General features: G+C 45.7%; 1 protein-coding gene across 1 annotated transcript in view; it reads right to left on the bottom strand.

Annotated features, from left to right (window-relative positions):
• The window catches only part of LOC147666653 (uncharacterized), a 158,608-nt gene extending 141,697 nt beyond the window's left edge, over positions 1 to 16,911 (bottom strand). The window contains exon 1 of the mRNA XM_086948992.1: positions 16,543 to 16,911. Coding sequence (XP_086805118.1) covers positions 16,543 to 16,881 — 339 coding nt within the window. The 5' untranslated portion in view covers positions 16,882 to 16,911. The remainder of the gene's footprint in view (positions 1 to 16,542) is intronic.
• Between the last annotated feature and the right edge of the window lie 713 nt (positions 16,912 to 17,624).

Raw genomic sequence — 17,624 nt, forward strand, 5'->3', positions numbered from 1 at the left:
GCTGGGCCCAATGGGAAAGAGGGTAGGCAGGGCCTCACAATATGAAAAATAGAAAGATTGCCTATGCCTCCAAACTACTTAAAGTACATACTAATTCATGTACGAGTAAACCACAGTTTGTTAGTTTACACCAAACATTTTATTTTTGTCAATTTGGTACTCAGTTTAAAAAAAGAGAATTCACAATAAACAGAACTAAGATCACTATCGACCTCATGTCTGAGCCATAAACATTCAAAAGAAATCAATACAAATGTGCAGTGAACCGAACAAGTGGTGAAAAATTAGAAAAACAGTGACTTATTGACATGTATAAACATCACATTGAGTACATGGACCAAAAAACTTTTGACATTTGTGAAACAAGGGCTCCTCCTAACATTTGGGAACCCGGGGAGAAAACATCGTTTATAATAATAGTTAACCTCCCGGAAACCTGAATAACACCTAATCAATTGAGTTTCAGGAACGTACAATCAATGACAAATACAATCAATGGCAATGGCCAACCGGCCAAACAAAGGAGAAAAAAGTGCCGACGCGTTTCGAATCCTGATTCACAACTTGCAGAATTCTCGTCAGGGCAGATTAGATCTAGTCCATGAGCACTATTTGGAATGAAACAAAAACAACATATTTACTATCTAGCGAGTCCTCTAGCCATTACCTCTAGACAGTAAGATAACAAAACAGTTTGTACCTTGTGTGAATCCTGCCCACAGTTTGTTCTGAATTAGAAGAAATGTCGTCTAGGCTTGGCGGCCTACGCTGCAACAGAGTAATGAAGTAAATAAGTACTATCCGGATGCACGCGAAGATAATGCTTGGAAGTCATTGTCACTCGGTTACCTGAGTTTTAATGGAGGCTGGGCCACATCTTCAACACTTGCGGTGAAGAACCTTTATTTTCTGTAACATAGGGGACAGAGTGCGATTTAGTGCACTGTTTACTCGCTGAGTGGCTAATCATGTGTGGATTTTAAAATTGGACCACTTACTTCGGCATCAGTCCGCTGTGACCTCAGTGGGGGTTCTATTTTGGATCACGTTTCGCCGCGCAGAGAGCAGTTAAAATCTGTAAAAATGCAGAGAGGGCACCGTGTTACCGCGCAACTGTTTGAATACTAGATTGAAAGAGGTGCACTTTTAGAATGTATCCGCATCCGCACTGGTCGCGTATACACTTTAGACTCTAACAAATAGTCCACTTACTTGGACAACGAGTGGCGATGACTTCAATGGGGGTTCTGATTTTATAACGGGATTTCGCCAACCAACGCTTACTCGAGTAGATATCTGCGGGGGGGGGAACACGTTACCGCGTTGTCATTTCTATGAGTGGCCAAAGTGCAATTGACGATTCAGGAAAGCGGCCGCTTCCATGCTTACCGCAATATGTCAGAGTCGATCAGCGTGCTTGCTCCACAGCGATGACCATGGGTTGTGAGTGTCCCTGGGCAACGCCGACCGAGCAGCCCAAACCATGTAGTTGGTAACGGGCCAATCAGGCGAAGGGCCAAGACATGAAGCATGCTGGGACCTGTAGTGTCAAAGTTGACACGAACCTTAAAGGTGCATTATGGGACATGTAGTGTTCAACGGCAAGCACTAATTATTTATGCCCTATTTATTTCGCTGAGGCTATTCAGACGCTTATTGACGCTGTCAAACTTTAGGATTAGGTACGCCTCCTTGCGCACTTCTGGTGAGTCACGTGGGGCCCTAAATTCATTTCAGGGTAGATCAAAAAACAGGTTTTTGACCTTTTCAGACACCACTTCTTCTGATTCTTCCCCAGACTCAAGACAGCCCAATTTCAACAAACGAGGCGCCACTCGAGGGTCGGCTCCTTTTTTGTCCAGGGGCGGACAATCGCGACCTCGGTTCAAGCAACCATGGCAAATGCGAACACGCAACAAGAACTACAACAACAATTAAATTTGTCCACTATAGTGAATCTCTCCAACAAAGATCTATCTAGGGATGAAAAAATGCTTCTTAACCTTGGCCTCAAATTCGTTCCAAACAAAAGAACGGACTTCACTAAACTAAAATTAGAAGCACTAGACTTCTGTCGCAAGGTAAGGTTAAAAACTTTCTTCGCGGGAGCCGAAATGACGTCCTCACAGGAAACTACTGGACTTAGAGTTAAATCACGCTTTACTCCAACTCTAAATATTCCAAAACAGGTCATAGCTTTCGAGCAAGCTGTACTGTCTTCCCTCACCAAACTTGAGAAGAAAAACAGTTATACTAAGAACAACATCAGCAAAGGTTTACAAAAAGCTATCAGTGATCTGAAATCTGACACTTCAATAGTGATTAAACAAGCCGACAAGGGCGGGGCAGTGGTCCTTTGGCCACGTCCCATGTACCTTGCTGAAGGCCAAAAACATGTCAACAATAGGGAATGGTACAGACCCTCCAAAGAAGACCCTGTCCATGCAATCCAGGATAAAATATCTCGAATCACCAAGGAGGGTTTGGACACAGGTTTTTTAGGACCTAAAGAATATGAATTTTTGAATAAAAAAACGCCTCGAACTCCGATTCTCTACTTCTTACCGAAGATTCACAAAAATGACAAGGTACCCCCGGGCAGACCCATTGTCTCGGGCTGCGATTCGGTGCTTGAACCAGTATCTCAATACATTGATTTCTTTTTAAAGCCATGTATTGCAAAAGTCCGATCGCACCTCAGTGACACTACAGCCTTCATTAAACAGATTGAGGGACATCCATTCAATGACCGGACTGAGTTGATGGTGACACTTGACGTCGCCTCCCTTTACACACAGATACCGCAGGATGAAGCCTTAGAGGTCATTGAATTATACCTAGAACAAAGGGATAGACCCCACCGGGTACCTACCAACTTCATTGTGGCACTAGCAGAGATTACTCTTCGAAGCAACTATTTTAAATTTGAAAATAGCTTTTTTGTTCAAGTCAAGGGGACAGCCATGGGTTGTCCCTATGCACCGGAGTTGGCCGTGTTGTACATGGCACAATATGAGGAACGTTTTGTCCTCAGTGACAACCCTTTCTCAGGACATATCATTCAGTGGTTAAGATACATCGATGACGTCTGGCTCCTGTGGCAGGGGAGCCAGGCGGATCTCGAACAGTTCCATTTGTGGCTGAACTCTAGGCACCCAGACATTCAATTCACACTCAATTACAGTCCAAAAGAAATGACTTTCCTGGACGTCACGGTAAGCTCCCAGGAGGCGAAGTTAACTACCTCCTTGCATAAAAAGGAAACTGACCGCAATACCATTCTGCATTATACCAGTTCGCACCCTCAATCATTAAAAAATAATCTGCCCTACGGGCAACTGTTGAGGATTAGGCGTAATTGCACAAACCTTTGTGATTTTGACTCCCATGCAACCAGATTCTGCAATGAAATGGCAGAAAGAGGATACCCTAATAAGTTGTTAAAACATTCAAGGAATAGGGCTAAATTCACCCCAAGAGAGGCACTGTTTGAAAAGAAAGAAAAGAAAGATCTGGAACAATTGGTTTGTGTGACAACATTTGGCCAACACACGAACCAATTTAAGAACATAATTCGGAATAACTGGCATCTTCTTGAGACTTTAGAGCATCCCCTCTCAAAACCCATTTTTGCTATGCGCAAGAACAGAAGCATAGGGCAACATTTAATCAGAGCAGATAGTCATATCACAGCACCCAAAAGCGACCTTGTCACACAGTGGAATCTGAGACCAATACGCGGACATCGCAAATGTGGCAATTGTGTCTCATGTTCAAGCACCATAGAAGGTGACATATTTGTTAACAATGGCATTAGATGGAAACATGATTGTTTCACGAATTGTAAGACTCGAAATGTCGTCTACGCGGTGGTTTGCCCATGCAACAGAGTTTACGTAGGCAAAACAAACCAGCCCATTAATGCACGCATTACTCAGCATCGCTCCCGGCTTAAGAAAAAGGTTATGACTGCCCCCATGGTGGAACATTTCACCAGTAATGGCCATTCTGAGACTGACTTTAAATGGACCGTATTGGCATGGATCGACCCCAAACACTTTCTGGATGTGGACACAATGCTGTTGCGCAAGGAGGCGTACCTAATCCTAAAGTTTGACAGCATCAATAAGGGTCTGAATAGCCTCAGCGAAATAAATAGGGCATAAATAATTAGTGCTTGCCGTTGAACACTATATGTCCCATAATGCACCTTTAAGGTTCGTGTCAACTTTGACACTACAGGTCCCAGCATGCTTCATGTCTTGGCCCTTCGCCTGATTGGCCCGTTACCAACTACATGGTTTGGGCTGCTCGGTCGGCGTTGCCCAGGGACACTCACAACCCATGGTCATCGCTGTGGAGCAAGCACGCTGATCGACTCTGACATATTGTGGTAAGCATGGAAGCGGCCGCTTTCCTGAATCGTCAATTGCACTTTGGCCACTCATAGAAATGACAACGCGGTAACGTGTTCCCCCTCCCCCCGCAGATATCTACTTGAGTAAGCGTTGGTTGGCGAAATCCAGTTATAAAATCAGAACCCCCATTGAAGTCATCGCCACTCGTTGTCCAAGTAAGTGGACTATTTGTTAGAGTCTAAAGTGTATACGCGACCAGTGCGGATGCGGATACATTCTAAAAGTGCACCTCTTTCAATCTAGTATTCAAACAGTTGCGCGGTAACACGGTGCCCTCTCTGCATTTTTACAGATTTTAACTGCTCTCTGCGCGGCGAAACGTGATCCAAAATAGAACCCCCACTGAGGTCACAGCGGACTGATGCCGAAGTAAGTGGTCCAATTTTAAAATCCACACATGATTAGCCACTCAGCGAGTAAACAGTGCACTAAATCGCACTCTGTCCCCTATGTTACAGAAAATAAAGGTTCTTCACCGCAAGTGTTGAAGATGTGGCCCAGCCTCCATTAAAACTCAGGTAACCGAGTGACAATGACTTCCAAGCATTATCTTCGCGTGCACCCGGATAGTACTTATTTACTTCATTACTCTGTTGCTGCGTAGGCCGCCAAGCCTAGACGACATTTCTTCTAATTCAGAACAAACTGTGGGCAGGATTCACACAAGGTACAAACTGTTTTGTTATCTTACTGTCTAGAGGTAATGGCTAGAGGACTCGCTAGATAGTAAATATGTTGTTTTTGTTTCATTCCAAATAGTGCTCATGGACTAGATCTAATCTGCCCTGACGAGAATTCTGCAAGTTGTGAATCAGGATTCGAAACGCGTCGGCACTTTTTTCTCCTTTGTTTGGCCGGTTGGCCATTGCCATTGATTGTATTTGTCATTGATTGTACGTTCCTGAAACTCAATTGATTAGGTGTTATTCAGGTTTCCGGGAGGTTAACTATTATTATAAACGATGTTTTCTCCCCGGGTTCCCAAATGTTAGGAGGAGCCCTTGTTTCACAAATGTCAAAAGTTTTTTGGTCCATGTACTCAATGTGATGTTTATACATGTCAATAAGTCACTGTTTTTCTAATTTTTCACCACTTGTTCGGTTCACTGCACATTTGTATTGATTTCTTTTGAATGTTTATGGCTCAGACATGAGGTCGATAGTGATCTTAGTTCTGTTTATTGTGAATTCTCTTTTTTTAAACTGAGTACCAAATTGACAAAAATAAAATGTTTGGTGTAAACTAACAAACTGTGGTTTACTCGTACATGAATTAGTATGTACTTTAAGTAGTTTGGAGGCATAGGCAATCTTTCTATTTTTCATATTGTGAGGCCCTGCCTACCCTCTTTCCCATTGGGCCCAGCCACCCCTGTGTGTTTTAACCTTTTAGAAAGTTGGCCTTTTCTTACTTTAACCATCCTGTGCCTCTGCCTGTCTCTGAATACATGTCTGAGTTAGGTTGACAGCTGGGCTTTGTGCATTCCCTCTAAACAGTCACACAAAGAATGCTGGGGTGTAACATTTGCATCCTGATGGCTCATCGCCAGGTTTATGGGCCTTCCTGAGGTACATTGGAAGGGAATAGCTGACACTTGCACCTGAATAGGGCTATGACTTTCCCCACACAAAGAGCTGCATACTCCCTTGCAGTGCATCTGGAGCTAGAGAATGAACAGCCGGGAACTAGTGATGTTTCCCCAACTTCAAAGGCACATTTGGGTAGAAGACCTGGACCCTTGACACCCCCACTTTAGTTCACTTTGGGGTCCAGAGAACACTGCTATGAAGAGGAGATGTGCTGCTTGGAGGGACTTCAACTTTAATACTTGCTTTGCTGTGTTGGACTGCTGCCTGCTGATTGCTGTGCTGCCAGGAGGGACTGCCACTTTGCAACTTGCTCTACTGTGTGGGCCTGCTGCCTCTTGCATTGAGGGAGGATTGAAACAGCCCTCTACAACCTTTAAACCCAAGAGCTCCAAGGGCTCATTGGCTTGCTCCCTGTTTTTCGAAGTCTCAGGGCCATCAAAGACTTCACCAGCACCCACAACGCAGAAGATGCCTCTAGGAATCAGCACTTACAACTTTTTCTGATCAACATGTGCACGAGGTGCAGGTGAGCCCTGCACGCCATGCTTGGTTGCCCAGATGGCACACACCTGTATTCTGGGCTGCTTCACCACTGGTGCACAGGAATTCCTGGTGGGCCGCTTGCAGCCATTGGCTCTGCCACTGGGAGCACCAGCGCATCATCACGTAGGCAAGGGACCCCTGATAAGGATTGTCATAGCCACCCAGTCTTGAGACAACCAAACATTTACTTATCTCTGGAGGAGCCCCAGAGATCCTCCTGTCACATCAATAGTGCAACTGTGATCAAGAGACTCTTCACCCACTGAGTGCTGCTGCCAGGGCCGCATGCGGCCGACTCACCTGAACTGCACTGCAGCCGCTGTAAGCGCCCGTGGTCAGGGCACTCTGAGGAACTCTGAATGCATCACCCTAGTCAATGCAGGTAAGACTGAGGTCAGGCCTGTCTGCCCTGGAGTCACTTGCTGCTAAAATTAGCACGGTGGCACTGGAGCACTATTGACTTTAAGTTAGAAACATAGCGGGCTTTTGAGACTTGGACAACAAGTGGGGCATATGCTTAATGTTACCAATAATGAAAGGGGAATAACCGCGATGGCAAAAGCCAGGAGTGAGTGGGACATGAAAGCACCAAAGAAACACTAGAACCCTGACCTCGAGGGACAGCTATGAAGTTGTTTGTAGATTTAGTATATTTCCTTTGTGTGGATAGCAGTAGAAAAGAAACCAATTCTCTTTTTTCATAAAAGTGAGTATTTTACTAGACAATGGTTTATTGCTGCTGCACACATGTTGAGTTGTGAGTCTGTGTTCACTATGTTATATTCACCTCCCCTGAGAAGAGAGTCTTGGACTGCTCTGACCACGCTATCCTAAGAGTCAAGTACAGAAGGGAAACTTGGCCCAGTTGCTCAGAAGCTATAATAGGTCCAGCCCGGGACATCAGGAGTAAAAGCCTCAACACCCACGAATGGGCCCAGTAGACCCTCCGTTCCCAGTTGTCCTCTAAAAGGAGTTCTGATATAAGCATCTTGTTGATCTCAAAATGTAAGCCCTACTTACTGAGGAAATGTATTGTACTCACAGACAGCAAGAAGTAAAGAAAAAACAGTATTATTATTAATATTATTGTAATTATCTCCTCATTTCTTCCTCACTCTTACTCTTGAGGAGCCCTTCATCTCCCACAGATTCCCACGTGTTAGTCCTCTTACTCTTTGTAGCCCAATAAGAAAGAGAATGCCCACAACATATAGAGCTCCTCTTACTCTCCATGAATTCTGTTTTGTGAGTCTGTTTGATAGGCTGTGCTCCAAGTCCGCAAACTCCGAGTCTACTGTATTACAAGAAGAAGCGAGCATTGTATTTCCAGAGGGCCTTGTTTCAGAGCAGGAGGTCCTTCTGAGCTTGTCGCCTCATCCAGTTAGCATGAATCAGGACAGGGCAGGGAGCAGTGCAGGTGGAATGCCAATGCTACTTTGCATACTGGTTCAGGTGAGGGCTGGATCACTCTAGTCTGCTTTCCTGAGCGTATACAGTGGAGATATCTGGGACACAAAGAAAGTCACCGGTGAAGGAGGAAGATTTACACATGGGTAGTAAAGCACAAGACTACGCTTCAAGCAACATTTTATAGTAGAGTGCCACCTATGGGCATAAGCATAGCAGCATCCTGTTTAAAAGGGATATTGCTTGGGGAATACTTTGTCTGTTATACGTCTTTTGGGTATAGTGTTCTAAAGTGGTGCTGTCTCATTCGCATGACGGAGGGGAAGAGAGCATCAAAGAGGAGACATATTATCTCATCACCATCTGATAATGAGACTGTTGAGAGGTCCAGCAGGTATCCAAGTAGGAGGTTTGTTCACTTACGAGATGCGGATTAGGCTTATAGAAAATGTGAGGTGGAGAATATGATTAAAAAGCTGTTGAGGTGACTGTGAGGAAGCGAAGCAGAGGTGCAAAGGGAGAGAGTTCATCTTCTTCATATTTATCTTCTCTGGAGCCAGGGCCTTCTGCCATCAGCAAATAATTGAGAAGAGAAAAAGTGGGGGAAATTCGGTCTCATTAGTGGAGTAATTTGGATTTTCTGCTTGTGGATGCAGAAGATCAGGATGTTTTCCGCCATGTGACAAGTAATCTAGGCCTGCCAACCCTTTGCATGAAAAAGTAAAGTTCTTAAGTTTAAGGAGTTGAAGGTTCTTGATCACCTGAAAATATCTGAGTTCATTGAAAAATTATACCTACTGGAAGACGTAGGTTAAAATGTATCTCATGCTGTGAAAGTGGACGCAATGCTGGCGACGCTAAAAGTAAAATCATCTGTAAGTCCTGTTTCTTGTTTGTCTGATATTGTACACAAAAAGACTGATGATTAATTCAAAAAGGCCTATTCAGCTATAAATGTTGCTATGCTAGCAGGACTTTATTTGGTGTACGTTGTCTACTCCACGATTAAAGATTCTGCAGCTATAGCAGAATGAATGCAGGAAGGAGCAGAGTACTCTGAACTGTTAGCCAGCATGTTGCAACAATCAAGGTTACTTTCTGATGCCTTTCTAGTTTTGGGGCAAAGTCCTCGACACCAGGGGTTGGGGAATGGTCTTGGCCATGCAACAACCTTGGCTGAGAGACTGGAAAGTAGATAAATCTGAGAAAGCTGTAGTATTGAAATACCTTTTTCAGGAGTAAAATTGTTTGGTGATCAATAAAAACATATAGCTTTAAAGGTCTACAAGGATAAGAAGTATACATTTCCTTATAAAGGGATGAATCAAACTTCAGTTTCAAATTATAGGTAAGAATAAAGGAGGACATGTTTTCAACCTCGAAGTTCATCGAAAAATATTTCTTCCTCTTTGTATTAATCGTCTCAAAAGAACCTGCACTACTGACTATATGTCAATGGAAGCATCACAAAGTCCAGTTGAAGGAAGTACCCAAGAGATCGGTCAGGCTTTGATAGAGGACATTACATATGTCTGTGTGTCGAGCATAGCATCAAATTCGTATCCAGGCATGCAGAACCAGTATGTAACCCTTCACCTGTTCCAAAGTATCAGAGAACATCAGAAGTATTATGAAAAGGTATTTCAAACAAACAAGCTATTGTCCAAGTGCCAATGTTGAGCTATGGCAGGGTTCATAGCCAATTCTGGTTCTGGTGGAGACAGCATCAGGGGGATATCGGCTGGTGCTGGACTTCAAGAGAGTAAACAAACAGGTAAAAACAACTAATTTCAAGATGAATTCCTCACAAACGATTAGTCCTCTTGTTCAGCCAAGAGAATTCATGGTGAAGCTAGATCTTCGAGATACATACCTTCATGTCTCAGTTTTGGAGGACTATCTACGTTTTGCAGTGTAAGATCTGCATTTTCAGTTTTGAGTACTGCCTTTCAGCCTTGAGTCTTTACCAAATTGATGGCCACCTTTTTACCAAATTGATGGAAGCTGTTCTGCAGTACAGAGTTATGTCAATACACCCTTATCTAGATGACTGGTTGGTGCATGCCCATTTGACAGAAATAAAGTATCAGCAACTGCATCATTATAACTCACCTAAGGAGACATGGGTTTCTGAAAAATTGGAGGAAATTGATCCTGACCCCAGTGCTAGATCACAAGTTCATTGATCCAAGATTTCAGACCGGAAAGGGATTAATGTCTGCTCCCTGTCAACAGAGTCTACAAGATTCAGTCATACATTCAATACATGGTGACTGAGTTTTCTCCAAGTTCCAGGATCTAGTAACAGTTACTAGGGGATATAGCAGAAACAGTAGCCTTGATTCCACGGGCAAGATATGCATTGGCAATATTAGGGTAACTTACTTGATCCGATCTTTAGCAACTGCACCGAGCTAGTAGTGGACCAACCCACTCCCCTCCCCTGGTCGGACCACTTTGTAATCCCGCTCACCTGGCTGACCTACAAAACCCCCCTGCCGATTCCCCAAGTCACAATGAGGAGGAATTGGGCTAAACTCCCCATGGAATCTTGGACAAGCAACCTAGATTCCACCCGCCCACTTCCCTGCACAGACCCCAATGCGGCAAACAAAAATTATGAAGGTTGGATCACGAACTCTCTGGACACGATTCTCCCTTTTCGTAGATCCACCTCAAAGAGACAGCACAAATCAGCACCCTGGTTCTCAGACTCCCTAAGAGATAAAAAACGCCTCTGTAGGCAACGAGAGAGAGCGTGGCGTCTAGACTTCCTACCGGAAAAAAAGGTACAATATAAAGAGGCAATCAAGGCCTACAGAGAAGGGGTCAGGGCGGCCCAGGCTACCTATTTCTCGGACAAAATCATGGAAGCCAAATCCAAGCCCAAGGAAATCTTTCACATAGTAAAACAATGTACTAAAGTGAACACAGCCCCCCCTTTGACTAAAACCCAGGAACAATGTAATGAGCTTGCGGAATTCTTCCACAATAAAGTCTCTCAAATCTACTCCACCTTCCCAATAGCAGCCACAAATCCAGATGCAACTGACCTACCTTCTTCGAGACACCCTCCTTCCCCAGACCAGCCAAGTCTTGAGCACTTTCCCCCACTAGACCTTGATACCCTTGGCAAATTGGCACGCCAAGTCAAATCTGGCTCCCCTCGTGATCCAGCCCCACCGGAGATTCTGATACAAGCAAGCCAAGCCATCTTGCCTGTAATCTTGGAGCTACTAAACTCTTCCATCTCCTCCTGTACAGTGCCCACTGCTTGGAAGCGAGCCATGGTGCGGGCGTTGCTAAAAAAAACCCAACCTGGATCCAGACGACCACTCCAGTTACCGCCCCATCTCACTGCTCCCCTGGGCAAGCAAGGTCCTGGAGAAGTACATAAACGCCCAGTTAGTCCAATTCCTTGAGAACAACTTACTACTAGATACGTCCCAGACAGGCTTCAGACCGAAGCACGGTACTGAAACCGCCTTGTTAGCGGTTACCGAAGAATCACGAAGGATACTAGATCAAGGAGGATCAGTGGCAGTGATCCTCCTTGATTTAAGCGCAGCCTTCGATACGGTCAGCTATGCCACCTTGCTGAACCGTCTATATAACATCGGTGTATCAGGCGACGCATTGAGGTGGTTCGACTCCTTCCTGACCAATAGATCTTTTCAGATCTTTGACGGGGAAACAGTGTCATCCAGCAAAACACTAAGCTGTGGAGTGCCGCAGGGCTCCTCCTTGAGCCCTGCGTTGTTCAACGTATACATGAAACCACTGGCTGGGGTCGTCGAACCGCACGGTATCAAAATCATATCGTATGCCGACGATACCCAGCTAGTGGTTTCGCTGGCACAAGAGAGCAACAGGCAAACTCCGGAAGGCCTGCTGAAATGTTTAGAGGATGTCAAGGAGTGGATGACTACCTCCTCCCTAAAACTAAATGGAGATAAAACTGAGCTCATGCTCCTGGGCCCAGCCTCACCAGTGCCTTTCATTTCCTTATGGCCCCCTGTCTGGGTACCCCTCCCACCCCTAAGGAAAGTGTAAAGAGCCTAGGAGTATGGCTGGACAAAAGTCTCTCTTTCTCCACCCAGGCCACTAAGTTGTCCGCCACATGTTTTGGCTTACTCAGAACACTGAGGAAGGTTCTCCCCCTTCTACCATTGGAAGCCAAACAAGTGGCAGTACAAGGCCTGATCCAGTCCCGTCTAGATTCGAACAACGCCCTATATGTGGGGGCCCCTGAGATGACTCTTCGGAAGTTGCAGGTGGTACAGAACTGTGCAGCCCGTACCCTGCTACAGATCCCACGCACTCAGTCAGCCAGACCCGGACTAAAAAGTCTACATTGGTTCCCAGTAAGGCAGAGAGTGGCATTTAAGGCACTATGTATTGCCCATCGGGCCTTCTGGAAGACAGGTCCAGCAATCAATGACAATCTAGTCATTCCTTACCACCCAAGTAGAAACCTTCGCTCCACGGAGGCTTTCCTGGCGGTGGTACCCAGAGTAAGGAGAGCTAGGGCCGGAGGCAGGATGTTCTCCCTGAACACCTCGAAGTTGTGGAATGCACTTCCTCTACAACTCCGGTCCAACTCGAACCTGCTCTCATTCCGCAAACAGCTGAAAACCCTACTGTTTGCTAAATCCACTGAGTTCTAATCTCTTCTGCACCGCCCATCTCTGTCTACTTACTCAGCGCTTGGACGCCCTTGGGCAGCAATCGCGCTTTACAAATCCATATACAATACAATACAATACAATTAGTCCACTATCTCCTTCTTTCGTGGTATCCAAAATCTCAGAATCTCCAGGTACCAGTTTGTTTTGTTGACCAGGGAGATGAGGGTGCAACTGGCTTCGTGGTGGACCAAGATCATTTTACTATGTGTACTTCTCCTTCCTCCCCAGTACAGTAATCACAACAGATGCCAGGTAAGTGGTTTGGGATTCAAACTGGACACAAAGAAGTCTTAGGGCAGATGATCGCCTTTAGGCAAGCTGCATTTCTCCAACAGGAATTATTGAGAAGTGGTCAAATTATCTTTCCTGAAATTTGAATTTAAAAACACAAGTGTGATCAGAACAGACCATCAGACAACAAAGACTTATATGAACAAGCAGGGCGGAACCCGCTCTCCGTCTCTAGCAGCCCTAAGTGTTCTAGTTTTTTTGCTGGGCAGTGCACACTCTTTACTCTTTGACAGCAATACACATCAAGGAAGTGGAGAGTGTTCTAGCAGGCAGAGTCAAACTTTTTCTCCATCACAAGATTGTTATCCCAATTTAGTAGTGTTCAAAAAGATTTGGGTAAGATCGGGTTATCCTCAAGCAGACTATTTGCTACTGTTCAGAAGACCATTTACCCAAAATGCAATTCAATATTTGATACACTGGAAGCACCAAGAGTAGACGCCATGACTTGTTCATGTCAGTGCTGTATTCCTTTCCTCCTTTCCCTCTGATAGAGAGGGTTCTCTTGAGGATATAGAGAGAGAAAGTGAGGGTAGTCATGGTTGTTCCCTTGTGGCCCTGCTCTCCCTGGTATCCTCTTCTTCATCAGATGGGAATGGATTCTCCCTCTTTCCCATCTCTCTTACTGACCCCAGTGGTAAGCAGGAAAGTTATTTATTGTCTAAAATTGACAGCCTGGGTGATTAAGGGGACTAAGGAGCTAGATGTGGCAGTTCAATCCTCTAGAGGACATTGAGCTTTTCCATCCTATGCCTGACGTTGAGCTACATTCCAGAAATAGTGTGTAGATAATGCTTGTGACCCTGTCTCATGGAGTGAGGTAAAGATTTGGGATCTCTTTCAGAAGGGGTTTACTTTGTGTTTGTCTGTGTCACCCTAAAAATCCAATAGTCGACGATTACAGCATTCAGGCAGCCATGGGCTGGGTCAGAAGATTGAAGTATTACGTCTCTAGAATGTTGAGAGGTTTTTACTTATGTAGACCAACAGCAAGGAAGATAGTATCAGATTGGGATTCATTATTGGTTTTAGATTCTATCCAGAAGCAGCCATCTGAGCCTTTGAGTATGGCGTCCTTAGACTTTTGACCTGGAAGTTTTTTTTTTCCTGGTGGCAATTACATTTGTGACAAGCTGGTCCTTACTATGGGACCTTTTTTCCTCTACAAAGTTAGCACACAGTTTTATGTTTCTTTTGGTCTAGCCAATCCCAGTTTTTACGCCATTGACACCCTCCCTAAGGATATGAGTGAGACAGGCCAATACGATAGCATATGCAGTAAAGGAATTGCAGGTTCCAGGGGGCATATAAGGGAGGTTGACAAGAGGAGTGGCTGTATCATTGGCTGACGCAATTTGTGTTCCTTTGGTGGAAATTAGTAGGATGGCAACATGAGTTCCACAAACTCAATTGTCAAACCCTATTGGTCGGAGTTTGGAGATAAGATTAATCAATCAAGAAGGATTAATTAGGAGTGACTAATCACCCACCAGGGTATTCAGAAACTGAGGTCCAAGCTGCTCTGTGTATCAGTTAAATAGCCAGGTCTTGACTCCTGTTCTGAACTCCTTAACCCCTTCGATGCTGATGACGAGCTCAGCTCGTCATCACCCACGGGTGGCGCGTGCTGATGACGAGCTGAGCTCGTCATGTATCGCGGTAATTTTAAAATTGCCGCACAGCGCGAAAATCGCCGCAGCAGCGATGCGGTTAAGAGAAGGTGGCACCTGGAGATGGAGTGGGAGGCTCTTCCAAGACTTCACAGTGAGGTGGGAGAAAGAGCTTCTGCCACTGTTGCTTTGGCAGATATGAAAAGTGTGAGCTAGGGAGAAGGAGGCAGATCGCAGGATATGGTGGACTGGTGGAAGCTCAGTTGGTTGTTGATGTATGCTGGTCTTTGATGTGCAGTGCTTTGTAGGCATGAGTCAAAATCTTGCATAGGCATCCCTTATGGACAGGGAGCCAGTGGAGTTTCTTCAGGAGAGTGTTGTTTGTAGGCAGATACATTTTGATTCAACAGTGTTAAAAAACCTGTTACCCTGGACCTTAGTACTCCCCCTTGCAGTCAGCATTACTTGCCTCCCTCCCTCCAAATTTCCTTTATTTCTCAAGGTATCCAGATTCAGTATGAAGCAGGATCTCGAGGAAGTGAGTCCGGCTATGTGCCAAAAGGGAGGGCTGACGATGAAAAACTTTAGTTTCACAGTACTTATTGGAACAGCTGTCTCTGGGGGCAGAACTCCTCAAATAGTTCGGAGTGAGATGGGGAAGATGGGTCTCGGACTAATGCATGTTGGAGACAGTCAAGGACCTTGCAGTGACATACCTTACCCACAGCCAGCTCACAGGAGTGGAGTGCTGCGCCTTACACACAGGCCAGAGGTGTGCAATAGACATGCCAGCAAACTCAAACCAGGACAATGAGTTAACTCCACCAATATCAATAATATGACAACTTAACTAAGGGGGAGATTCTCAAACATTTTGCGCTGGGTTAGCGTCCCAAAAGTGACGCTAACCAGCACAAATATTTTTTTCCTGATTCACATTACAGTGCAAAACGCTGCTTATCATTACTTTGCATCAAGGGGCGTTACAACGGTGGTACATGGGCATCCCATGCAACCACCCATGCTTTTTTACACTAGACCCTATCTACTAGCATTAGTAAACAGGGTTTAGCACCAAAAATGTGTGCCGCTGAAAAGCCGGCGTTAAACGGAGGAAAGCATGTTTCACTTGTCTAGCCATGGTATTTTGTACTGGAAGGGTATTAAATCCTATAGTAGACTCAGGCACGCACCCTAGCACTATGGCGCTAAGGTATGTCCCTGGAACAGGGAAGCTAAAATCAGCTTCGGCGCTAGGGAGAGGGGAGGAGAAAGCCACATCTCTGTGAACATGGGGCTCTCCTGCTCTCTCCCGGTCACGCAACATAGCGCTCCACTTTTGGCTGCTGAGCTGCGTTCCGTGACACCTTTGGGAATCTGGGCCCAGGTTTGATCTCCATTCAGAGGCCAACGGTCAAGTTGAGAGATTTATCAACCAAAGGGATCCCTTTAAAGGTAGCAGGCCCAATGAAATGGAAGGTGGAGGCCGTCAGTAGCTGGCAGAAGGTTTGTTTCTCATCCACCATTGGGAGGATACATTTTGAAGCTCGTGGGCAGGAGGCATGTGAGCCAATTCCAGGTCTGGGCCTCGCTTGATGGGCACGCATAAGGATATCATATATAAAAGCTATAGAATTCTACAAACGAACACATTTGAGAAAATGACAGTGAAAGAAAATTAGGATGTCACGACAGATGCAGCAGAGGTTGCAGACAGTGGTGGATTTAGAAAATACGAAAAAGATAAGAACAGCGATCAGACGGTTTGTCTGGATTTTCTTGAAGGATAGAGAAAAGAAATGACTTTACAGCGTGATCCACAGAGGACGAAAAAAAGGTGAGAAGTGGGGGCGACTCTGCAAGTGACGTTGGACTGTTAACCAACTTCCAGCATCCATGCTCAAAGCCTTTCTTGTTGCAGATCAGGTGGAAATGCCTTTTTACAAAGCTACGGAGACTGTATATGTCTCCTCCATCCTCTTCTCACTTACCTACCTGGTGATGGGCATGAGGCGGATGCAGGAGCAGGGCCCGCTGGCAGGGGGACGGCTGGTCCGGCTGCTCCTCCCACAGTACAGGGGGCTGGAAGAGGCTGCAGGCCCGCCGGAGGGCGGCGGCCACCGGTGCCGCGTCCTGCCCCAGGCAGAGAAGCAGGTGCCGGGGCTCCAGTTGCAGGCGCTGGCGGAACAGCCCCAGCAGCGCCGCCCGGTACTGGGGACCGAATCCCGGCCACAGTTTCTCCTCCAGCTCCGCCTCGTCTGTCTGCGGTGCGGTTCCACCGCCGAGGAGGCCGTGTGACTCCACCGCATCACACAGCCCGGGCCTGGCTGCCATCTCCCGCACAGAACACTGCAGGCAGCAGACGGTGACATGGGCTGGCTGCGCCCTACTCCTGCAGGCAGCGTCATGTCACTAGGAGACGGCGAGGGGGGAGGGAAGGGCCGAAGGGCCCTAGGGCAGGAGCCGTGGTGAATCATGCACAGCTCACCACGGGCAAAGCACAGCTCACGGGTCTCTGGACATTTCTTTCCCGGCTCACACAAAAGCCACAAAGCGGTCTTCTGGGCCTTACTTAGTTCCTACACAGTCCAAGCTTCACGCATATTTTGTTCTTCCAGAAACCAATCTCTGAATGACAAAAGTTTCATTCTAAGACATTGCCAGTGCTTTAAATGGGCAGGTACTGGCAACTACTGAATTGACGGCACTTTTTGCATTTTAAAAGAAGACTGCCTGTACTTGTCAACTGACGTCCATCCAGTACTTTTAATAGGATAGTACTGGCGCTTCTAAGTAGTAAAAAAAGAAGTACTCTGGGTTAGTGAATATAGAGCTGATTAGAGGGTAGCAACACTTTTGCATTTGTCTCTCTTGCAATTACTAGACATCCCTACACATGCACTAATTTGTTGATGCTTGACATCGCTATAAGTTGACCAGATTTTTAAAAGTAATAAAAACGGGGACAGGTGAACAAGCCAAACATAGAAGTAGGACTAAAGGTATGGGTGTATCTTACTCTCTCTCTCTCTCTCTCTCTAGTGTGTGTGTGTGTGTGTGTGTGTGTGTGTGTATAT

The sequence above is a fragment of the Lissotriton vulgaris genome, unplaced genomic scaffold, assembly GCF_964263255.1.
Source record: "Lissotriton vulgaris unplaced genomic scaffold, aLisVul1.2 SCAFFOLD_1211, whole genome shotgun sequence".
Lineage (NCBI taxonomy): Eukaryota > Metazoa > Chordata > Amphibia > Caudata > Salamandridae > Lissotriton > Lissotriton vulgaris.